Source organism: Agelaius phoeniceus, chromosome 1 (genome assembly GCF_051311805.1).
Source record: "Agelaius phoeniceus isolate bAgePho1 chromosome 1, bAgePho1.hap1, whole genome shotgun sequence".
In the NCBI taxonomy this organism is placed as follows: Eukaryota; Metazoa; Chordata; class Aves; order Passeriformes; family Icteridae; genus Agelaius; species Agelaius phoeniceus.
This window is the reverse complement of record NC_135265.1, coordinates 88,822,148-88,847,782: the sequence shown is the minus strand read 5'-3', so window position 1 is coordinate 88,847,782 and position 25,635 is coordinate 88,822,148. Positions and strand designations below refer to the sequence as shown.

The window sequence follows — 25,635 nt, the reverse complement described above, 5'->3', positions numbered from 1 at the left end:
CTTAAATATTTAGAGTTTAGCCCTTCCTGAAAAAGCTATCAAGGATTTAATAGAAAATAAAAGCTTTTCTATTACATTTGTAACCATACACTAGCAATTAGAAGAGAAAAATGAACTGGATATAGAATCCCATATGAAAGCCTGAAATGCTTCCAACCTCTAAAAAGGAAAAATTTTCTATTAAACTATCTGGACTTTCACAGTAGCTGCAGTGTAGCCAAATAGATTTTGCTTTACTAGGTTTTTCTGTAAGTAGTCTCTTACAGGCATATAGCTATTAATGATATTTAATTAATTACTGCCAGGATTGAGGTCCTAATAAAGTTTTTATTTTCAAGCAATTTAAGAGGCTAGTGCTGATGCAGTAATTTCTTTAAGCAGAATATCTTCATTTTAGAGCAAACTTATTGAAACTTTATCTGCAATACACACCTGTTTTTCCATCAAACTTAAAATTTCTTATGTACATCTACATAAATATGCTTATGTCCCTTTCCCAAATTCTTTTTCTAAAAAGTGTTTCTCTAAGAGAAGCCCAGCAGATCTTCATGAAACAAGTGCTTTCATCTCTGTTATTGGATTTTAGTGTTTTCCTCAGCAAAAAAAAATACTTGGAGAGATATATTTTATGTATTGGTTCTTAGAAGAAGTGGTTTAGATCAATGGTAATTTTGAATTGCCAAGGTACCAAAGAGAAGCATAGCTATAACATTTTAGTAGTCGATGGCTTTTCTGTGTTCTACTAACATTAGGAAGTGGACTTCATGAGATTTTTTTTTTGATGGAACAGCAGTTCCTAGCAAGTTCAGCAATATATATTTTGTTCTCTCTCTGTATCATCTGTGTGGCATTCCAGGTGCGCTTGCCACTTTGGCATATTTAGTGAGCTACACATAAACTAAAAGAACATTCAGTAATTTAAAAAATATTATGAGATCATTTATCCCTGGAGTTTTAATCAGAATTCTTTGTCATCTCCAAAAAGATCATACTTTAATGTTACTTAAAGTTTTGAGCTGAAAACTCAAATACCTGGTTTCATGTTAATAAATACAATTGTCATTTACATAGTGTCAAATTTCAGCAGTTGCAGTTACAAATGCAAATTTTGAAGAGGATTAATAAAATGGGGGGAAAGTTGTTGAAGTTTACAGAGCAGATGGCATTTTCTGCAAGGCTCTGGAGCCAGGAATTCCTATAGCTTGTATATTTCTGCCTCACAGTGGGAGCTGAGTAATGGAGTCATTCACTGGAAGCTGGAAGATGGGATCAATGCTTTCCAAGGGAGAGCCCCCAGAGGGGGCTACAATGGCACTGAGAAGGCAGCTCTTCAGCCATTTCACACGTGGGAGGAGGTGAGGTGCTTTCCCTCAGAGATGCCCACCACACGACATGGCATTCATGTTGAGCTGTGGGTGGGAGGAGTTGAGCCTAATTGATCAGTAGCTGTTGACCTGGCATGTTCCATAAATAGGCATGACACCATTTGGTACTTAATTGTGGTCTAGCATCAAACAGCTCCCTTGAACTGCAGATCTGAGGCACAGCTCAAAGAATAATTCCATTTGCCTGCGACAAGCCAGGGACTGGCTGACAGAACAAGTAGTATTAGCGAGGGTGGAGACTGCCAGCATCAATAATGATTATATGTGCTGCTTCTGCCTGTGATGAGCTGCCAGCTTGTAAATGCTGAACAATTGAGTGACCTTGGACAAACCGGTCCCAATAATGATACAGCATTTGTTTTAATATGAGAGTGACAAGAAGGAAAAGATCACAGTGTGTCTCTCTTTCATGCAATCCCTCATCTCCAAAATGGATGCATCTCATGTGAGTTTAATAATTCATTTCATATGCTAAGCCTCTTTCTCTGATATTAAGAAGATCTTCATTTCAAAGCTTAGGAAATTTAAAGACTACTGAAAGCTGGAGTCAAGAAAGGAAGATAGTTCTTATACCTGCAGTGGCTGTCACCTGCTTAGAGATAATAAAAATACTTTCTGGAAGTTAAAACTGTACTTTGTCTCAGCTTAGGTATCTGCAAGTTTTTTGCATTTGGGAGCAGTGGCAGCCTGTCCCCTTGGGGGGATGAGGCCTGGCCATGGCAGTCCTGAGGCACTGCATGTTGCTGCCCCTGGCCCATGTGCGGGAAGAGGAGGAAGAGGTGTGGGATGAAAGTGGCTGCCTTGGCACAGTGTGCCCCCCAGTGCTGGCATGCCTGGCCTGAGCATCCAGAGAGCTCAGTGTGGCCCTATCCCACCACTGGGCTCTCCCTCCTGCCCCATCCTTCTCCTGGCACCTCCTCTGCAGAGTTGGCAACCCCTCAGCAGGATGGGAGTTGTTGTTCTCCAAAAGGATCTCCATGGCTGTCTTTGGCATCCTCTGCCAAATGCTGCCTCCTGAGAGTGGGAGCTTCTCTCCTGGAAGGTGGGCACCCCAGGGCTCTGTGCTCCTTCAATACCCCCAGGACCAGGGTGACCAGTGTCATGGTGGTCTTTAGGAATCTCCAAGCCTTGGCAGCAGATCCCAGGCCCTGCTCCTAGCACACATGTCCTGTGGCAACAGGTTCTGGTGAAATTCATTATTTTCTTTAATAATTTAGAAGAGCTGGAGGTGACTAAAAGGGGGAGCATGGAAATAAAAAGGGTGTAAAATAGAGTCTGAGAATCTTATAAATTGGAATTTTTAAATTGAGGGTAGTGATACCAATTCATTAATTGAATAACATCGTAGGCATTTAAAAGCAATATATTTTTATGGCTGTGTTAAGTGGTTTTAAAGATATATTTTGCTCTCCTTTTCATAAATTAGTCTTGATAATATCTTCCTGTTCATGGAAGCAGACATTCTCAAAATCTGTCTCCTGGCATTTTGCCACTTTGTGGCAGTAATAAATCATTCTCTTCTGATGGGAAGAGTTTTGAATAAATGTCAGGTCGACAAGCAGCTGTGTGAAACAGGCTGATCCAGCCTCTGTCTTGGGTCAAATACTCACTGTCTCTGCTGCAAACAAAATATGAAAACTAAGGAGATGAAGTCCAATGGGGTGCATTCAGTTAGCGTGGAGGAATTTCAAAACACTTTGAAGGATGGATCTGCATCTCAGCATCACAGAGGATATGGAAAAATGTTCTTGCTGGTTACTGCAGGAGAGCTTTACAGCTGTGGAGGATCCTGTGAGCTTTAATAGGCTCTGAATACATTACTGACTAACCTGGCTTACAAGCAGCTGACATTAAAGTGCCTGATGCCCCTGACACCCTCCTTCATCTCTTCCCTGCCTATAGATGAAGAGACAAAGTCTGCAGGAAAGTAATACCAGCATAGCCAAAAAGCCGAAATAGCTGAGCAGTATAGTGACGTGTTTATTTAATCTGAGTATTTTCAGATAAAATTACAAACATATCACACATACCCAGAATATTATCCATAAAGAGCTGTGGAAATGAGGGGGAAAAAAGAACTGTATGAGATGTGGGAAACAAATTAATCCTTTGTAACAGAGCTCATCATATGTTACAAGAAAGTGTGGTGTGACTTAAGTCAAAGCTTGGGAGTTGCAGAAGAAAATAAAGACTACGGTTGCTGTCTCTGGCTGTTGAATAAAGTGAGCCTTCAAGGTTCAGCTTTTAGTCAGAAATAATCAACATGCTGTCTTGCTACCAACACTTCTTGTTATCTGCTCTGATAAAGAAGGATCTAAGCTTTTATATTAGATCACATACTGAACTTGACAGCATCATTCTGATAAAGAAAGAAAAAAGGGAAGAGCTGTAATGAGTACGTTTGGCAGGGCTCACATTGACAAGTCCTCAAAAAGAAAGGTTTTTATTTTTTTGATTGATTGATTGATTGGTCTGACCTTACAGGTGAGTCAAGTCTCTGCAGGACCATAAAACTAATTTTTCTAACTCTTCAATTTATAGTACTTTCCTTTTTCCTTTTCTGTTCTGTGTCTAAGATAGGTGAAATGATTCAACACAGCTTCTACTGATCCTAAAAATTCCGTGATTCATCATAACTTCAGGATGTTAATCAATTTATTTCTTGCATGATCAGATATAGAGAAGGAAAGAAGTGCTTGAGCCATCATTTCTTTACTTATCAATTTATTTATTTGTTCTCCAGCTTTACAAGGGGTGTTTTAATCACTTCTATCTTCAGATGGCATGTGAGAGAGTAGAACTGTCTGGGACATTAGAGAGTCTCTCTTTAGATCAAAATGTAGGCTTTTCTATCACTTCTCAACACTATGTGGAATTTTTTATATCAGAATAACTAGGAAGAAATTAAGAAAAACATACAGAACACAATATTGTTACAAAGACTTGAGAGCAAGAGATATGTCACATAAGCTTCCTCATGCTCTGGAGAGCATGGTTGTCAAAGTATGTGAGAAGACAAGAAAAAGGAAAATTGCTAACTGCTGTAAAAAAACCTCCCAGGCCAGTTCCAAACTCCTGAAGTTTCAGCAGCCTGCTGAAGGGGGACTTGCAGTGTAGCTGTCACTACTGCTTTGTCTCTCCTGGGAGTTTAAGGTCACTGCCTTCCATTGCCATAAAAGGCCAGCTCATCCTGCATCTTCTGACCTCCCTTCATAGTTTGTATTGATGCCTTCTCCTTTGAAAAGGCTCTCTGGTGATAGTTACAACAGGTATTATAATGAAAGGGGAAAGGGTTTAGAAGCCATATCACAGTCCAAGCTAATTTATCATCTGATGAACACTTCATCTGATCCTGGTGTCACTTTTGGTCACCCTAGAATAGAACAACACACTATGGTTGATGTCCTTGCAGTTGCATTTTGGTCTCACCAATTTAGTAAAATTTCATTGTTGAAAATTTACTGCTCAGTAAATTCAAACCATTTATAAGAAACATTGAAGATGTTCTTGAATTCTTAAAAATTATTGAGGAGATTCATGGAAGAATGCTACTGAGTACTAGTAAAAGATGTTGCAGATGGGAACCCACAAAATTGTGGGACTATTATTGCTCTTGTGAAAGGAAACAGGACTGACTGTTTGCATATTGTTTCCCCTTTATCCTACCATATCCAAGAAGACAGAAGGGTTTTGGAGAGGTAAATGAATATAGCAGCTCTGCATGAAATGCCAGCTGCACTAATGTTTGATGCATACAGCCTTTGAATGCATTGCCATGCATTTAAATTCACACCTCTTAGCTATACAAGTTTTCCTGTTGGGTGTGCAGTCAAATGTTTGAACAGTTTGATTAATCACTCCACTTCTAATTGGTCTAAAGTTTGCTGCAGCTTTGAATTAGGTGTCTTCTCTCTCCTGCAAAGTACCTCAGCAGGGTGATGGAATTCTTGTAGGACTGTCACCTGGGTATGTAAGACCACCAGAAGTGTGGTGAGGCCAGAAAGGTTGAGTCAATAAAATCTTAGAAAGTTTGTGTCAAGAGAAGTATTAGAAGCTTGGGCAGCCTGAGACAGCCATTCTGATTAGTTCATTTCAGATAAGAATATCTGTTTCACTTAATAAATGAAATAGACTAAATAATAATAATCTTTAATAGGTGTAAGTAATTTCAACTGCAAGCCAGGGCTTCTGACTGGTCAGCTAGAGACTCCAAACCAAGACAGCGTTATCTACAAAGGTGTCTTGTTTGCCACTGCAGCCATTCAAGTTATCTCATGTATTGAGATAAGCATCTTTCAAGAAGGAAAAAAAAAAAAAGAAAAAGATGAACATATTTCATCAAGTTCTGTAATTCAAGGCTAAGGTATGAAAAGAGATTCTTTGCTGTGAGTATGGCATTTGCATATCTCATGTTGTGCAGCACCTCTGTGTGGCCAAAGGTCATGGAGCTAAGTGTGTGCCAAATTTCTTTGCCAACAGTAGTAACACTCAGTGCCTGTTAGGCATAATGGCCATATACAATGTGAGTCATTTCTGTGGGCTTTCTTTTCATGATGCTTTAAATAAGAAGTTCTTTTTGTGGTCATACTTTTCATTTACAATAGCAAGACTGCACTTGGTGGGGCAAGAATGAAAAGGAAAGTAATAAGGATTATCTGTGTTGTTATTTCCTTCAATTGATTCTCTCCTGAATAATTCCATTTACAAATAAAGGCATTGTAGATGTCTTTGTAAAATATGCTGCATAAAAGAAAGAAAGAAATGCATGGTAGGTAATACTGAATAACAAAAAAAAGCCACAAGAAGAGCTGTTGTTTCCCTTCATTTGCCCTGATAGTCTTCTTTAACATGTTAAAATCTGAATCTCATAGAACAGTCTGAAGAGCAATAACTACTCTTACCACTTCGGTGGATCTAAGAAAAAGCATTCCAAAAACTGAGAGCTCCAAAGAAACCAGGGAAGTAAAAGATTTTTTTTTTATTGTTATGGGTAATGACAAACTAGAGTGTGAAGCCCTTTGAGGGAAGAGATACGTGAATTTGGGCCCCTCCATATCTCATGAGTGTTGTAGCTTCATCCCTACCTTGTAGGAAGGAAACCTTTGCTGTTTTCCCTTTTCCTTGTTACCTAAAAATGGAATTTTGTGAACAGTGCCTTGAACTGGACCTTCATTTCTAAAGCCTTGCTGTTATAAAAAATACTTGAAACTGAAATGATGAGGAAAATGGCTTTTTTTAAGCTATTTGTTTACAGCTTAACTGCAAAGTCCCTCGTTTGACAGAGCTGCAGCAGCCCCTACTCCTTTTCCCTTCCTTCTGCAGAGCTCATAATGTAATGGGTTGCCATGGGAAGAGGCCAGGGCTTTCTCAGTGCATGCTGCCTTGCTTCTTTTCACCGTCAGTTGATCCCTCTGTGTTGGCAGCACTCATCCTTCACCGGTGCCTTGCTCGCATCAGTGTTTTCTTTTAACTTGCCCAAGTGTCTCTTCAGAGGTAGTTCCCGAGGTCACCGTGGAGCTTGATTTACAGCAAGTGGTGCATGTAGGAATTGCTCATGTCTTCAATACTTCAACTCTTCTAAACTGAATCTGAAGTACAGATTTTGACTGATTTATGGCTTTACAGCTTATTGAAGCTGATATAAGGCCAAGAGTGGTTATTTTTTTCACAAGCACACTACCTACAGTCTTTATAAGGAAGCAAAAACTGCAATAAATTACTTTATAATATCAACATTTTCTACCTTAGATTTCTCTTCTAGTCTTCTGTTTAGTAGATCTGCTCATTGAACTTACAATTGAGTAAAATACCTATTCCATGCTTGTAAAATTACAAGTGTTCAGTCTTAATCCAGCACACTTCCTTATTGCTCATCAGCCCCTTGACAGAGACCACATGATCTTCTAGGTGCAGTGGGTTTCAGAAGCTCAGAGGAATGAACAGAGTAATAAAAACCTCCCAGAAGGTTATTTATGCCAGCCAGCACTGCAGGACATTCTGCTTATAAAAAAAACCTGGTGCTGTTTTACAGGAGTGATTGCTGAGCATCCCCCAGCAAAGGCTATACTTCAAGAAGCACTGGCCATCTCCCTTTTATTGCATGAACTCTTGGGAAGTGAGGCTGGCACTATAACATCACTGCTGAAACCTGTGTGTTGAGAGTGTGTAACACTGTGCCAAAGTAGCCACTTTTTGCTCTCAGTTTTTCCTTTCACTATCTGTGGAATGTTTTGTGTGTTCACTCATTTCACAAACTCAGCAATGAACTTCAAGAGGTCTCAGCCTGCCACATCCAGTCAGAAAAGACAGCCACAGGAGGGAAGGTGTGTTGGGTCACCTTTTGGGTTACCTTTGGTCCTCAAAAGATGTAAAGCAGACTTCATGCTGTGACTTCAGGGCAGATTATATGTTAACTATAGGTCTCTCTTGTGGTGTTAGTGTAGATAATTGTTAAAACAACATTGGCCTGGTTAAAAAGCCTGGGAGAAGCTCTGGCGTGATTCAGTTTAGCATGAGGTTCCAGAATTCAGAGCACTTCTTAATATTGACTGCATACTTCCCAATGATTAAGACATCAAATAAGAGAAATTTCAAGGCGGTTTTTATAATTCATTGTATTTGCTTTATTACCATTGTTTCATTAATGACAGCCTTCTTTCCATGGTAGTAGTAGTAGTTGTTGTTGTTATTATTATTATTATATTACAGTACCAGCAGAGACCTAGTCTGAGAATGCAAAACAAATAGCAAGGCATCCTTTAAGGCTATTAAAAATTATTAATATCAATAAATCCAAAATTTCATTAAGAAAAATATTGTTCTTTTCATAAAAAGTATAGAAATTATTTTACTAACTTCCTGTATTCCTGAATGTTACAAATAGAGAATGGGGAAATTGAGGGATTTTTTTTTTTTCTTGTTCCATCACTATTCAGCATCATGAATTTGTTCTCTGGAAACTTTTCTTTCAGTGTATTGTGATTCTTGGTTTAATTAAATGAACTGTGGTATTTTCTGTATTGTTCTGATGGGAAAGTTCTGTGGAGCCTTAGAAAGAGCAGGATAAAAAGGCTGCACAAGAGCAGAGATGGAGCATCCCTCTACTTCATATATTGGCAGGAAAAGCCTTGGTTCATAGATTGTGAGAGAAAAAGAGGAAAGGCATCCAACCAAAATTACAAGTAAGGAAAAGCTGTAGAGCAAATCAATATGCTGCTATGAACACCAAAATATTTCACTAACAGAGAGATTCCAAAAATGTTGTTAAATGTTTTGCTAATACAAAACCTATAGGAAGGTAGAGTCAAACCAAGGGGTACTGAGGTGTGAGTTCTAGGCACAGCATTAGCCATTCTTCTTCACCTAATACAGGCAGGGTGAGCTTTGAAGCAGAAATTATTTATATCCTAGCAAGGCTTTAGATTAGGATCTGTCATCTTAGGAAGGAAAAGAAGGAAGCTATCAGGGTTTTCAGAATATTTCAAAAGGTTCTCTTGATGCTGAGGGGAAAGTTTCCTCCCACAACCTCCCCCCGGGCCCCCCAAAATTTGGATTTCTCTTTATATTCAGTCTATTTTTGGTGCAAGTTGTTTGTATCCATTGGTCTGCACCTCCCCTCAGGGCAAAACGAAAACAAATGAACTCACAAAATTGTGAAGATGTTAGAAAATCATGATATTATCAAGTAGCACTGGTGTCTGGGTCTTAAAGGAAAGTTATTTTTTGGAAGAATTCAACTTAGCTGCAGATCTGATGATAGTATCAGTTTAGCTGAGCAGATGACAGAGGTTCTCCTCCAGCTATGTTACAGTGATTAGAAAGTTGCTTCTGACTTGAATAAGTAAGTTAAAAATTAATAAATAAGTGTTCATGCAAAATCAGGGTCAAATCAGTCTTATTGGCTTGAAAACCTAAGACTTACTGCCTCATCTTACATTTTCTTAATTCCCTATATATAGCTGTGAGACAAAGAAAGAGCTTTATGCTCTGCCTTGTATTAGCAGACTAATTGTGGAGAGTTAAAAATTCCAGGGAACAAGTAGCAGTTAAGCTTTCCCATGCTGACTTCAAGGAATTGTGTACAGCAGGCTCCATTAAACAAAGGACAGAGACATTTCATAATAAAGAAGAAAACAGGCCTGGATGTAACATTCAGGTTTTTATCAGCTGCCAGGAGAACTCATGTGCTTTTATAGTACCAGCTTCTCTTGCATTTCGTCCTTAAGATGACAGAATCATAAGCAGAAGTTGTTCTGCTGGACTGAGAAAAACCTTGGGAGATAAAGCCTTTAGAGGTAAAATGTGAATATCACATAAATACATATTTTTAGGGGTGATTCTGCTGTTCTCACAGAAATCTCTGTGGGCTCATGTCATCCAGCACTCTGGAGGTACAGTTGGAATGCTGCTTCCATGAGGTGTGCAAGGCACTCTGCCTTTTTGAGAGAGACTCCCCAGTCATCTTTTATGTTGCTGGTTTTATGGTTTGAAAAGTAATCTTGAAATTATTACCTCTGCTGAGAGTACTGCATGGGCACATGGAAGGAAAGAAAGGATGGACAGAAATACCCTCAAACAGTAAATTAAATGTATCTTACATTTTTAAGCTTATTTGAATTCTTAGATCGCTATTAGTCTAAGAAGCAGTTAACTGAAAATTAATTGTACCTGTAATTAAAATATTTATACTAAAATTGGGTCAGACAGCTGGCATGTACAACTTTCCTGCTTTCATGCAACTCCCAATTTTTTTTTTTTTAATGCAAAGTATTTTTCATTATGATGCTTGAAAATTAGGAGCTGCTTCTTTCAGAATGCACTGCTCGTTTTATTTAGAACAGAGACTTCGAACTCCCCTCACTGTGTGAAAACAGAGCTTGAATTAGCTGCTCTAAAGAAGTGGGAGATGGGGCATCAAAGAGCCTTCTGTTTGTTAAGATAAACACTGAATATGTGTTTCATGTTTGGTTTCAGTATAACATTCTGAATAGAGGATTAAGCCGTTGCTTCCCACAGTCTTAAACTATTGAGATGGTGTGGGAGAAGGAGGAGAATAAAAGGATTTAAGCTATTATGCAAAGAATTAGTGTTGAGAGAGTAAAAGGCCCTCCTATTACCCATTGAATTCTGCATGGATTTAGTTGTGTTGAGAGTGTAACACAGTTCTCTACGTTGGACACACAGAAAGTACATAATTAGGTTTCAGGAGTCCAGCTAAAGTTTCAATCTGGACACTAATCTTGTGATATGGATTCTTGCCAGTTGATTAGGTGCTTTCAAACCATATTATGTACTTTTCAGGAAAAAAACACATAGTTTCATAACCGAAATTTTCTTTTCATGTAATTCTTTTTGTTACATCATAACTTCAGAAAGAAGTCTGCATTATCTTTTAGAGTTACCAATGACAACTGGAGACACAGATTTTACCCTTCTTGCTCTCAAATGCAGTCACCTTAGCTGCAGAAACAGTCCTGGTCTACCCCACTTTCTGTTTCCCAAAATAATTTTTATTACACGTGTTTTATAGATCAAGTTGATTGAACTGGTCATGTGAGTCAGAGTGAAAGAGGGGTTTGCAATCTGTCCATGCCTTGTGCCTTTTCTGTGGGTGTGGATGATAAATATTTTTATGAATTGACTGGTAAGCCATTTACAGTTTTACAGGTTTATTTTGAATTAAATGAATGAGATTTTGTTAACAGTTATGACCAGTATTGCAGTTCTTCTACATCAGAGGAGCTCTTTTCTTGTGACACCAAGGAAATGTTAATGTATTAATTGTAATCTTGAAATTCCATGAGTGGCTTTTCTACCCCTAGTTCTGTTTTAAAAACTGTTTAGGTTTTTAGCTCTGTTTGGTTGCTGTTAGCCAACCCACAAGGACATTTTCATATATTGGGATTTTTTAAATATATATATTTTGTTTACTTCATTGTAACTGATGAGAAATTACATGTTTTTCATATTTTTTTTTCTTCTAGGCAGCTGTTACTCTTCACTCTGGGAAACAGGCTAGATTGGGTTTAACTAAGGGAAGCAATTCTCATAATTTAGGGGGAAAAACTCACCAGGAGTGGGTATATTTATTTTTTTTTTTTAATAAATGTAGAAGCTCTACCAAGAGGTGACTGATCAAGTTGATTACATTTTCTTCTCTTTCTTTTCTTTTCTTGTATTCTATTTTTAATATTTCAGAGTTGCACTTTGGGGGTGGGGATTTTGATCATTTTAAGAATATTTCATGATCATGTTTGCAGCATTTTGTTGAAAACAGGAGTGGTAAAGAATAGCAGTGGTTCGAATACATTGTTTAATGTGGTTTAAAGCTGAAACACTCACATTTGCCAAAAATTACCATTACCAAGTTCATCCTCAAGAGATTATTTTAGTAGGAAGAATAACACTAAATAGGTGACAGACCTCAGTCAAAGACATCCAGACCTATGCAGAAAAGAACACCAAAAAAAAGCTCAGAAATTAATCTTAATGTATGCTTCTTGGAGGAAGTGAAGGAAGGACTCCAAATGTTTGACAGGATTTCCAGGTTCCATGGCACATTGACCACCAGTCCTGCATGGTTATCTGCCTCATCTGGGATTCAGTAGAAGGTGGTACATCATGGTCTCACTCCCTGCTGATTGGTTTGCTGAGATTTCAGCTCATTATTTCTTTACCTGGTTGCTATCTATTAGGTGATGCTGACAGGATCTTTCTCTTATCCAAACATATATGTGAGCTTGGATTTACTGGAGTGATATAAAATTTGTCCCACTTAAATCTCAATTTCTGTAGCTTTTTCACACTGAGTTAGAACAATAACTGTGAATTTGTTTTATATCTCTCTTCTCCCTTATCTCCAGTATTAAGCTTCTCATAATAAGAGAGACAAAAAATGTATTTGAATGCAGATCACAGAGGTTTCTGAGTACAGCCTGAAAACCTTAAGCACCAGGTATTTCATTCTAGAGGCTCCTTTCCAGTCTCTGCTTTATCTTAATCTATTTATTCAAAATCTTCAAAATCTTTTATAGGTGTTGATATATGCTTATTTGTCTGCAGCTCTTTCAGGAAGAGCTAACATTTGAACATTTGGGCTGCTGAAATCCTGGTTCTTCTGGTGAGGAGACAATATGCCATTATATGTGTGCCATTATGTAATGCAAAACCACGTCCATGCTAACTCAGAATCATTCTTTACTGAATATTTATTGGACATCTGTATATCTCAGACTTATCTGATTAGATAAAATTCCACTGGGAAAAAATCTTACTCTATTTTGCACAGAATAAGCAGCTAACAAGACAGAGGTTATGCAAATACAAGATATTATCAGCAGGCAAGACAAGCAGTGGGTTTCCTACACCATGATAACAATTGTGAATACTTTGAATGCACACAGTCTGTACCCTCTTGTAAGTGTGGCATAACTTCTCCTTCTCTTCCATATGGCTTAACTGTCCCACAGTCTCTGTGGAGAGGCATATGCATACATGCAATTCCTATGGAAGAGCTGACACTAAATTTATGTGTGGGTTATCCAGTGCAGTGGCACTCTGAATTTTCCATACTTGAACAGTGTTTGTTTCCATTACAATAGCCAATCTGAGGTATAATATGGGATGGCAGGTCTGAGATGGTGTTGACCTATCAGAATGCTGTAGTGTGCAAACATATATCAGCAATATGAGGTGTACCAACATTTCCACAGGTTTGCTAGAATACTTTGGCAAGGAGGTTTGTACACAAAAGTAAGTAGAAGCTTGCTTTGCCAATCTCTTCTGCTCAAAAAGTTTACCACAACGTTACTAATGAGTGCAGGTTGTAGTCTGTGAACATTCTCTGTGCTGAATGTCTTCCTACACACATAAATACTGTGGATGGTATTAGATAGACTTCATCTAAAGTAATTTAGACATGGGATTAATTCTCATCCAAATTATAGAATGCATAAATTGTTCCTAATTTTAAAATAATTTTCAGGAGCAACTAGATTCAATTCAGCTTAATGAAATAATGCACCTGTAGGAAATAAAAACCCTAAACTGAGAAGAAGTCAGGGTACTTGAGTCCTTCCTAGCAAATTCTTGAGATGAAATATCGATGATTTCTCTGAACTGTAAGTCTTACAAAATAGAAGGTGGCTAATGATGTGTTACTGCTTTTATTCTCAAACAGAGATTTGTTCTGGCTTTTATTTTCCCTTCCTTCTTACTCCTAGAAGGGAGATGAGGTAAGCACTGTATTTATATAATACACAGTACAGATAATTTTGTTGAACAAAATAAAAATAAATCATAGCAATTTTCTGAATATATCCCTTTTTCTGTCAGAATAGATTTCAGATTGTTGGCAGTTTTTCCACAAGGTTTTCTGTGACATCAGGCCTAATTACCACCTATTCTGCTTCTTAAAAATATGGGACCCTGGCAACACAGCTTCCCATCTCCAATCACAGGGAAGGAAAGCAACTGCAGGCTATTGCATTTGGATTTGTCAGAATAAATAACTAAAAGGCTCATCAGCTTTTCGCTAATGAACAAGGAAATGTGATTAAGAAACTTTAAAGGAAAATAGCTGAAAACAATGTAGAAATGATAGCAGGGATGATTGCTGTGAATAAGTGACTGAAATTTCTGAATAAGTGATTTCTTCAACCAGGCACAAGGACAGTAGTTTAATCTTCTATTAAAAGATTCCTGTCAGTTTGGAAAAGCTCTGAATCAGGAGATTAGACACATCTCAGAAGCTGACAAGGCAGTCACTTCTCTTAAGACAGCTACTTTCTGGCAAATGCTCAGAAATAACTTCTTGTGTGTGTGTGTGTGGTTTTGGTTTCCTTTTTTGCTGTTTCAAGACTCTTCTACCCAACAATGACTAGGACATTTCTGACTAGTCAATCTTTTCTCAGAGACTCTAAAAGTACAAATCATCTTTCAGACCAAAATGTTCTAGAGATGCTTACCAAGTTTACTGTGGCTAACATCTAGAAATTGCACTGATTAGCTCCTGGCATGCCTCCTTGCAAATACTTTGCATGTTAGTATCTCATTAAATATCTTATTCCTCTTTATTATTCTCCAGCACCAAAAAAATATGCTTCTACCTTATATCTAATCTGTTACTATGCTTATAATGTATTCTCTCCCAGCTTATCTAAAGGAGATAAGACATCATAGAGAAACTCAAAAAAAAAAAGCAAAATAACAGATTCTTCTGGGTGTCAGGAGAAATATCTTTTTTTTCCCTTTATATACATTCATAAATGACACAGAATTTTTATGAATAAAGGCACAAAAGTCAACAAGATTACAAATTTTCAAGTGTGGAACTTTACAGATACTCAGATATAAATGTAATATGCACAGAAGAAAGTGTGAGATTCATAACTACAAAGATTAATAAAAAAAGTAAAATAAAATGTGAAATATGCTCGTAAGCCTCAAATAGGATACTCAGCATTACAGAAAATGCTCTGGGTCTAAAACCCAATAAGAAAAATGCTCTTCTACTTCAAGAGGTCTTTGATGATTCTTCACCTGTTTTTGTTCTTTCCACATGGTTTAGACCCACCATAATGCAGTGCACAGTGTGCATAATGGAGTCTCCTTCAAAAGGGACATCTAGCAAAAACACAACCTCTCCTCAAAGAGCAGAGATGTTGAAGAGATCTTCATCTGTCAGGAATTCTTTGCAGTTCTCTTTTCCAAACTGCACAGTGTATCAAAAAGAGAAAATTTACTCTTTATGCTTTTCCCAGGCCAAGTTCTGTAAAGGCTTGTCTGTAAAGTTTCTCTTGACTCCTCATATTGCATGAGTGTAGTCAATGAAGAATTCACACTGCCCTTTTTCTTTTGTAGAAAGAAGTCGTGGAAGAATAATTCTTCATTGTTCAAGTAAATTCCTTGTAAAATGACATTTTTATTTTGTCATTACGTTTAGAATTTTATTATTTTTATCTCAGACATAACAGTTTGCTTTCTGTGATAGAGAATTTGTCTGTGTTCCCATGGTCTCCAGAATTAAATCTGGAGAAAAACTTGTTTTTCAATTAATTTGCACCAGAACATCTTAGTTTTAAGTATACACTGGAAGTATAAATCTTGTCATTCCACTGTAAACCATTTCAGTGAAACTTAAGCTTTCTACAGTAGATTAACTATAGATAAGTCGTTGGTGCAACACCACTTCTGAAACTTCTGCATGAGGAAAGAAAGACTTGAAAATTGTATGTGCATTTAAAGAAACACAAAACTATCAATTTTGTGCTAATTACCTCACACCACGCCATTCATGAAAAATCATCCTTTTTTTACATTGCCATAAAAATAATGCACCTGACATGTGTGTGCACTTTTCTTTTGCAGGTGGAATGGAGAAAATAAAGCAGCATACCTTTGCATTAGCTCACTACACCTACACGGTACTGTCTAACTTGAAATATGCCAATGGGGCTCCTGTAGTACATATTTACAGTGACACGGATTTCAGGAATCCTGATGCCCAAGGTCCAATCATTAACTTTAATGTGCTCGATGAAAATGGACAAGTGCTCGGCTTTTCACAGGTATGTTTTTCTCTTAACTTGAGTTTACGGTTGTACTTTCATTTAAGCATGCTCACAATGAATTCTTTGTCCTAACATAAATCTTTTATTCACAGTAGTCCTTTCTGAGGTTTTGGGTTTGTTTCTTCATAGCTCTGCACCGCATATACACACCATTTTTAAATAAGTAGAAAAGAATCCGGTATATAGTGCTAGCACAATACAAAATACGTAATAGCCAGAGGCAATATCTTACAAATTTATTACTCCACAAATAGGAAGTTTGGAAGTGGGCTGTTTTAACAGGATGCATTGACAAGGCAGTTTGATATTTTGCTGGCTTCCTTCTCTAGAGTACTCAAAATTGGGAATTGAAGAGCAAGTCTGGAAAAGCTGATAAAGAGACTGCCTTGGAGCTTTGACATACAAGTGAAATTAGATCTCAGAATATTGCAGTCACCAATGAAAGAGGAGTTCTCTTTTCCCTTCAGTTGTAACAATTACATTCTTGTAATATTCCTGAGCAACCATGGAATAAAGTTGAACGATCAGTGTAAAGAGAGAGATTCAAGCTGAATAAATTCTTAAATGCTGTCTTTCTCAGCAGCTTTTTGTAGCCCTTATCCATCAGGTACAGCAAGTGTCTTTAAGATGAAGCTTCATTAGGCTTTTCTCCCTTCAGCAGAGAGTGACCATAATTGTGTGCGTGGCTGTGCACCGTGTAGGCAGTGGGTCACACAGGGGACAGTTGCTCACTTGCTCATCAGCAGAAGGCAGGGAAACCACAGTGCTCTTGTTTTGCTTGCTTCTTCTTTTTTTCCCTTGGTTTCCTGAGAGAATAAGATAATGAGGAGAACATGGAGATATGTCTACAGGAAGGGATTCATTTCTCACTAGGGAGAATAGAAGTGAAGCATTTGTTTTGTAGCTGCAAGGGTGGAGTTTTACATTTTTGTAAGGCTTTTACCTGATGAACATGGGATGGCCAAATGTAGAGTACTCAATTAGTTCTTCTTCAAATGCATCTTTTTTAGCCAATGCTATTAAATAGCAGCAAATGTTCACCATATTTCATTTCAAAGCAGTCCACATTTTAGGAATTAATTAGTCATTTATGTAACCTTGAATATGTGTGACAATGTTCAGAAAAGATTGGAGATATTAACACAACTGAGTTTGTAAAACTCCCCAAATACTTTAATGTTGCTTCCATTTTTTGATTAAAATAAAAACCTTTATTCTGATTTTTGATTTTCACAACTTAGTAAAATTGGCTGATCCGTGTTTCACTTTTTAAAACTCAACCCTACTCTCAAATTAAAAATTCTTTCATAGTCTTATGAATCCATTGTGCCTGTTTGCTACAGTGGCTGCTCATAAAAATCTTCTTTATTCATCTGTATCATCTGTATTGTGCTATTCACCAGATTCCGAAGATTTCTAGCATATGTGGAATGAAGAGCTATAAAATTTTCAAATGCATCCCATTCTCATCTGCAGTGCCTGTTAGACTACTTTGTTTAATTAAAATAATGTGCAATTTAATGACTTCTAGAAATTAACAAGCACTATTCTTTCCAAAGCTATGACATGTGTGATATATATATATATATATATAATTGGCTTCTTTATGGAATGAAATTCTTTCATAGACAGCCTATAGAAGTTATGGGGGAGAAAAAAACCTTTGCTGCTTCTTGTTTATGAATACAAAGAAAATACATACAACAGAAAGTAAACTTCATCAAACTGACTATGTAATCTCTTTCTACCTGTATGCATGTCTAAATTTATATAGGTTTAGTGAAATCAAAGTTAAATCCAATACTTCTGTTAATTGTTTGGAAGTGGAATAGTGGTCTCTGCTTTGGTGGTGTCTATGGTCTGCACATTCATGTGGATTCACAGGGCAGTCTCCACATGCAATCCAGTGGAGTCAGCAGAAGACTGTTTCTGAAGGCTCCCAGAAAACATTTTGGGGAATTTTTTATGAAGGGAAAATTGGATGGTATTTACCTACTATGAGTGGACACCAGTTAATGACTCAGGTTATCTTTGCATATTAAAAGAGAAAGAAAGGACCTAATGTCCTATTCCTTTATGGATGATATCTGATCTATAATTAATTACTTATAACCAGGCATCAAACCACTTCTATTTGCCTCTCTGACAGGCAATTGTTATGTGCACATTCCCTGTTGTAGGGCACAGTGTGACTGGACATTAATGTTTGGTAGCTTGAAAAGGATGATATGGCCAGCTGATTCCAGAGAAAATATTATAAGGAGGCTTGGAGCAGTTTATTTGGAACACTTGAGATTGGCAAGAAAGACTTCATAAGTAGACACTGTCTTCAGAGGATACCAAGCTTACATTTAAGCCTCAAGATTTGCATAATTGGCATGATATTCAAAACTCTGAACTAAGCCCAAGATATTTAGCATGTGAAAGGCGTGTAGTGAAATACATGACATGTAATACCACTGCTGAAAAATGAGAACAGAGAAAAAATTATGTCTTTCGTCCATGTAGCAATGGGGAAGAAAGTAATTCTTACCTGCTCATATGGTAGAAATCTATTTGTCAGTGTTATCAGCTTAATTACCAGAGCTAACAAGATTGTGCCATAAACACAAACATTCTTGAATTATATACATAGGGTCAATTGCACCAAGAGGAAGCAGTCACAATCTCAGGTTTCATCTTTGAGTAAAACCTTCATTGTAGCTCTGAAGAGCAAATGAAGGCATTTCATTAAAGTGAAAAACAAATAACCACACCATGATTGCATTCTCAGAGATGGCAACAATTTTTATAGCCTCCTGTCCCAATATAGATTATACAGAATATTTGGATGTTAAGAAGTGATAGGGTAGGAGTGAAATAACTATGGAAGTTGGTTGAATTGCTTTTTCATTTAAATGTTTCTTTGTGACTGTTGAAGGGTAATACTGTCATAGAATATTATACTTGGAATAAACTTGTGCTGTATCCTATATGTATCATTGGTTTAATTGACAGTTAAATACTAGTTTAGAGTTTTTTGCTCCAAATGGTAATTAAAACAATTAAATAAGAGGGACTTGTGGACCCCAAACAACAATAGTCACTCAGAAGCTTTGGTTTTAATTTAGATTTTTCATGAAACATTTCTTTATCTAGGAATTAAACTACTACCATTTTGAAATTTCCATAAACCCCTCATCTTTGAGCACTAAAACTGCGTTAAATTTCCTCCTTTGAACTGCACCACATACTTTCCATGAAAATTATTTCCTTCAGTAAAGCTGTCTCACAGACTACTATTGGTAGTAATTTGTTCTTGAAATCACTTGGGAGGACACCTGTATTCTTTTCACGCAAGATGCCTGTCCTCTGCAGTAGCACCTCTGTCATTTTGTTAAGTGTTTATTTGCACTGCAGCATCAAAAAGCCCCTATTGTGATCAGGGTTTGAGTTATGACGAGTACTTGACAGGTCCAGGACATAAAGATGGCCTTTTTGCCAAATGACTTCCTCATATATACTTGTCTAGTCAAGAATGGATAATTCCCCAGCATTAGAGTTTTTGGTGCTAATGAAGTGTGGACAGATGACAGACTGGTAATTTGGAAAGGTGCAAAAGTGCAGGAGCAGAGATGAAGGACCTCTGCAGGATAGAGGCAGAAGAGTGGACATTAAAGCAGCACACTGTCAATCTTCTGCCTCCTTGGGAGGCTACCAGAAAAAGAGAAGCAATCAGCCCTAGACTTTAAAGAGGGCTTGTGATGTAACAAAAGATGGTGTTACAGATATATATCTGGTGCTGAGCTAATGCAGCAAACTCTTCACACAGAGAATCATCAGCTCATTCATTAACAATGAATATCTGCAGCTTTCAGCATATATGAATGTTATGTGTTCTGTCATTCCAAGTCTTTTCCAGCCTCTTGAACACTGATAGCAATGACTCCACTTCAGTTTGCATCCTTGCCATCTTTTTGTTTTTCTGCAAAAACTTGCATAGGACTCTATGAAGTCCAACCTGATTTGCATGTCAAAGAAATGGAACAGTCATAAGAGAACAACATAGATTTGAAACAACAATCATACACACACAAAAAAATGGATTTCTTATAAACTGAGTCAAAGTGCAAATGTTGTATGTTCTCTTCACACTTGCAGATGTGAAGAAACATCACCATCTCTGCTCTGGGAGACCTTTTATGCTAATATAATTTATGAAATCTTCTCTCTGTTTTGATAGAGAGATGAGATCTGTGAAATTCTCTTTGTATATTCAGTAGATAATTTCAGAGTGATTTTATAATCCCTTCACATTTTATTCTATAAAGTCAGTTTGGAAGCCTGAAGAAGGTAAATAGGTGACACAGATGGCCAGATGGAAGTTTACCTGAAATATTTGTTGAATTGTATGCACTGGAGAGCTCTTGCCCAGCCACAACTTTCAGTTCAGTGTTATGCTAGCAGTGAAAAATAGCCCTTCCTTTACCTAACTTTTTCTTTTTCCCCTCTGATCTTCTGAGACAATATTTTTTTTCTCCTCCTGTGCGTAATAGAGCCAGTAATGGGCTTTAAAAAGTGAGCAAACCATCCTGGCTGTCTTTTGAAAAATGATCATCATTTCACATTTCAGCTGTGGATTACCAGCATCCATCCCTACTCTGCTTTTTCACCACTCCTTAGCTTGGAGCCTGAACCTAAAGCACAATAACTTGCTGTGATAAGCTCACCTCCAAAAGTTCCCTTAGTGTACATATATGCTTGCCATGTCCCCTAAAGATCCTGTCAGGAAGGGAATGAGCATCAGTCCATTAGCAGTCTCAGCCTTCTTGCCTACCACTTCACACTTGTGTGTGATAGACAAACTGCTATAACAGGAATAGCTGCCAGAGACAGAGAATGTAAACATTTTGGTTTGCCTAAGGAAGGCTCTTCTGCAGTGTTGCATATGAATGAGTTTTGCCTCTCAAGACTGAGAACCCTGCTCACATATATTATAATCAGTTTTGCCTAGGAGCATACATTAGCATGTCCTGGCTCACCCTCATCAATCCAGATAGAGTGAAGGGAGGTCTAGACTTTGAGTTGACTTTCTTCACCCACTTCTCAATTAAAAGGAAAAGAATCAACATTTCTCAAGAGACAACTTCTAGTGTGTATCCCTTCTGTCTAAATCTATAAAACAGTTTGATGACCACTTTCCTCCATCTCAGCCACTCTTAAATTAATGTAAAGTAAGGATTGACTTGATGACCCACTGGGTTTTTCCTTTTCTCCCTTGCTTTCTATCATTCAGAAGTGAAGACCAGGGTCTTCCATCGGAATGTGTGGCCTCAAATCACTTACATCCAACCACTCACTGTGATACGTTCTGTATTCTAGTAGCCTCTTTCTGCTAGCAGTGTATGTTAGGAGTATAATCTTTAGTTCCAGATCACAGAATATTCTGAGTCGGAAGAGACCTGCAAGAATCATCAAGTCCAACCCTAAGTAAATGGCCCATACAGGATAAAACCCACAACCATGGTGTTATTAGCACCTTGCTTGAAGAAGGCAAAATCAGTATGAGACTCCCCCAATAAACAAAGTTTTATTTTCCTTTTAATCTCATTTTTCCTTCTGTATCCAAAGCATTCTATGTTAGTGAATTTTCTCATAAGCAGCTTAGCAGCCGAGCTAAATTCAACCCTGTGGTTTGAGATGTAGAGGGAGAAAAATATATCTTAGATGGTCATCTTTACTTAAACCTTTCTTATCAGAGGCAATTTGTTCTGGGACTTCATTAAAGCAAGAAACAAATAACCACACCATAATTACACTCTCAGAGATGGCAGCAATTTTTACATTTTACATGCAGTACAATGTTCACTACTGCAAAATATTTCCTAGTATTTAAACTAAATTTCTCTCACTGCAGAATGACTCCATTATTACATGTATTGGGCAAAGAAAGAGACACCAGTTTGGGCAGAAAAGCAGAAATAGATGATTTCAGACATCCAAGGTGGGGGAAGAATTGGACAAGAAGCATGAAGCAGTGTTGTATGGGTGAGGTGTGATGAGGGAAGAGACAGAGCAGTGTATGCAGGTAGAAATTATTCCATCTGCTTGTATTTGGACAGGTCTGCAAACAAAAGTAACACAGGACAAAGTGGTGTGAGGCAGGATGGGAAATGCACAAAAAAGTAGCTGCTCTAGGTAAATATCATGGTGATAGCCAGTTCTGGAAGTGCTTTCATACTGTAAGTACACTGCTTTGGTTTCACAACATTCTCTTTTAAAATCTTCCTGTTCCTTTAGTAATATCTTAAGGAATCGTTCAGCTAGACTTAGATTAGTAACCAGGACCTGGCAACAGCCAGGTGAAAAGCCTTCTCTCTGCTGTAGGCTTTCAGTGTCACCTTGAGGGATTCAATGCCTTATCTTCCCAATTTACTCTCACCTCACAGGAGTGGAGAGAAAATATGTTAAATACTGTCAAATCTTCAGATATCAAGTGGCGGATGCATTTGTATATACACACAGCTGGTTCAATACATATTCATATCACTGCTTATCGTTACCTGATAAAAGGGACCAGGCAATACCTGAAGTGGGTTGAGTTCTCCAAGTAATTGCTGTTTGTGTCTTAGACAATATTTTTCGTTTTACTGGAAGATCATCTCCAGCCCACTGTACACATGGTGTACAGAATTAGAGCAATGGCAACATGTGAATTACAGGAGTGAAAAAAAAAGTGGGCTACAGCATTTCCCATGCACAGGAAGTTGATACCAAGTCATTTGGATCAGACTGACCAGAGCCTGGTACTACTTGTCAGTACTTGTCTGGAAATTCATACCCCATCCCTACAGGAGAAAGTGGGCAATGAGGGGGGGAAACCTCCTACTACATTTAACCTATTTGAAATAAATCTTCATAGAAAGTTATTAAGCAAGACATTTTTGTTGCTCTTTATATTTAGTCTTTTTAGGGTTTTTTCCCCATCTGTTTATTTTTACTTCCGTGTAAAACAATCATTCAGTTTTGTAAGTGCAGCATTTTTTCATCTGGGCCACAGAAAATGGAAATCCAGCAATTTTTAATTCCAGCTAAGAATGGCTTTGCAGCAATGGTCATATGACTCTGAGCTAGTTACACTAATGCTTTTAGAAGCATAACTACTCATTATATTAATTTTGATGACTCAGGGAAAGAAAAATGTTCTCTAACTTGCTTAATGGGATTTTTGGCCATCTTCCCAATAGCTACCTAAAAATTGCTGAGTTGATTACTCACTATTGATTTTAGCTATGGATTTAGCCATTGATTTCAGGAAGCCAGGAATGGCAGATGGACCTGCACAATAGAATGCAAACAAGATTATAAGGAAAAAAAGATTGTTGTGAAGATTCCTGTTGAACATATACTGATTTCCTTGGTTCCAATTAGTTTCCAATTGTGTTGTAGATGTCTTGGACCAGGGAGATAGCAGCAATGCAGTAAACCACACTGGCATGTCAATAAATGGTACCTTGTTTCTTCAAACTGGCAAGAAATCATTACAATCTGGATCTTTGCTTTTGTGACATGGCACTGGGTGCTCAAAGACAACCCTTGCAAAAAGGAGCTCACAATATAGGAGGCAGCTGCATTGATCTAGATCTGAACATAATCATAATAGTTGATCACTGACTGAACAAAAGGAGGTGCTGTACTTCAGAGGCTCAATGTGAGAAATGCAAACCTGGTTAGTAGGTAATGAAGCTCTCTTCCTGCTGAGGTAGTAGTGGCAGAGTACAGGCTGAGTTCTTTCTGTTTTATCTCATTGCAGGGGGACAGCAACACGTGAGTTAGTGTGCCTGAAATTGCCTACTATTAAACTGCACATCAGAGCTGATCAAGGTTAGAAAGCCTCATGAAAGACTAGACTGAAGGTGTTGTCTGACACTGTTTCTCTGGAGTGTCCTTGCACGTTGCTAAGGAAACAAAAAGAGATAAAAGAAAGATGCTCATAGTTGTTCAGATGAAAGAATCCAAGATGAATGAGGGAGGCTAAACATTTTCTGTTTGGTAACAGGGCCAAACTGCGACTCTAAACTACAGACCTTGTCACATGGGAGAAATGTGGAAAAAACCCACATGGTACCAAGAAAAGAACTGCACTTTTGAGAGCTTAGACTGGATTCCCTTGTCGTTGATCTTGGTAAAAGCAGATCAGCTGCTTTTGAATGCATGCAGTGTCTAGTTTCAGTCCACCGTCTGAAGCCTTTCAAGACAAAAAGAGACTGGCCCCACCTTCTCTGTTACTCTGCTTCCTTGTTTGCATCTTCCTGCCCCCACATCCCTCTTCCCCACCACACCACTGTATAGGATCCTGTGACCGTAACTAAAGTAATATGGGAATTTTACCCCACAACCTCCCTATGTTCTATTATCCCTGTTTTCAGGGGTTAAATACAGACAGAAGAGGATTTAAGAGCCTTAAAATAAATAGGAAATGGTGGAGAAGATTTTGACTGTGACATGAATTAAACCTATGTCACTGGACTTTCAGTAGCATGCACTGCACATTTTTATTCCCAGGCATTGTTTCCGGTTGTATATGTCTGCTACGTTCCCCTTTATCCCTCTTGATATTAGTTATAGCTTAGTCTTCTGGTAGTTTTCCTCTAGCTTCAACATTTCTGACTAGCAGCAATTTGACTGAAAGCCTTTAGCCTACAAAATACCTGGGGATGCTCAATGGGATGGAGAGATACAGACGTTTTTCTATGATTCACAAGAGGATGCTTTGTTGAAGTCAGTTATGAAGCCACTGAGGGCTTGAGTTCCTTTGCTTTGCTTTCTTCCTGAAATCTATCCTTTCCCTGATATCATTTTAGTGCACCAGGTTTTTATTGTCAATGAATGCAGTTTGAACTGGAGGGGAAAAAAACCCAAAAAAGCCAGAAGATAAGATGTCATTGGTTGGAGAGCTATGGTCATTAAGGCACCAAATCAAAAAAAGAAAACCAAGATGTCTGGTTTACTCATCAGTCTGTTCCGTTTCAAATAGCTGGATTCAAATTCACTTGCATATTCAGCAGGAAAGAAAAAAAACAGTTGAAAAAAATGTTAGGTCATCCATTAGCAAGACTGTGTTTCATTGTTTCATTTCGTTTTTATAGCCACCCTATCCCCAAGAAATCTTCTAGCTTCTGGTTGTCAGAAATGTAAAATTATTGTTACTCCTTTATGCATGAAGAACCTGCAGTTCACTATGTGTATGCCATCTCCTAAGTGAGAATTCCTGCAGAGTGACAAACCACATATTTTGAATTATGTCAATATTTCCAGCTTGCTTCTCTCTCATGCAAGCTTACCTGCTATTTGACTGTCTTTAAAACTAGCTGAGAAAATTATCACATCAGCTGTAAAGTTCCTGATAAGACAGCATTTATACTGAACAAGTATATTCAGGACACTGAACTTTACAATATTAATACATTTTAATATCTCTGTCTAATACTTCACTGCCTTCCACCAAAGGGATTTTGGTCAAAGTGATGAATGGATGAAAACTAAGAAGAGATATATTTCCTCTCTTTGGTTAATTTAAACCACTATCAACAACTAGAGAGGCAAAAAGGAGAAGATCAGATTACTCAATACTGAGAGAATCTGCCCACATAGAAATTATTTCTCTGAGATGGAAAAAAAATGCCTTTGTTGTAGAAAAC

General features: G+C 37.8%; 1 protein-coding gene across 1 annotated transcript in view; it reads left to right on the top strand.

Moving 5' to 3' along the window:
• The window catches only part of MOCOS (molybdenum cofactor sulfurase), a 208,403-nt gene that overhangs the window by 139,686 nt on the left and 43,082 nt on the right, over nucleotides 1–25,635 (top strand). Inside the window, exon 6 of the mRNA XM_054644346.2 lies at nucleotides 15,753–15,952. Coding sequence (XP_054500321.2) covers nucleotides 15,753–15,952 — 200 coding nt within the window. The remainder of the gene's footprint in view (nucleotides 1–15,752; nucleotides 15,953–25,635) is intronic.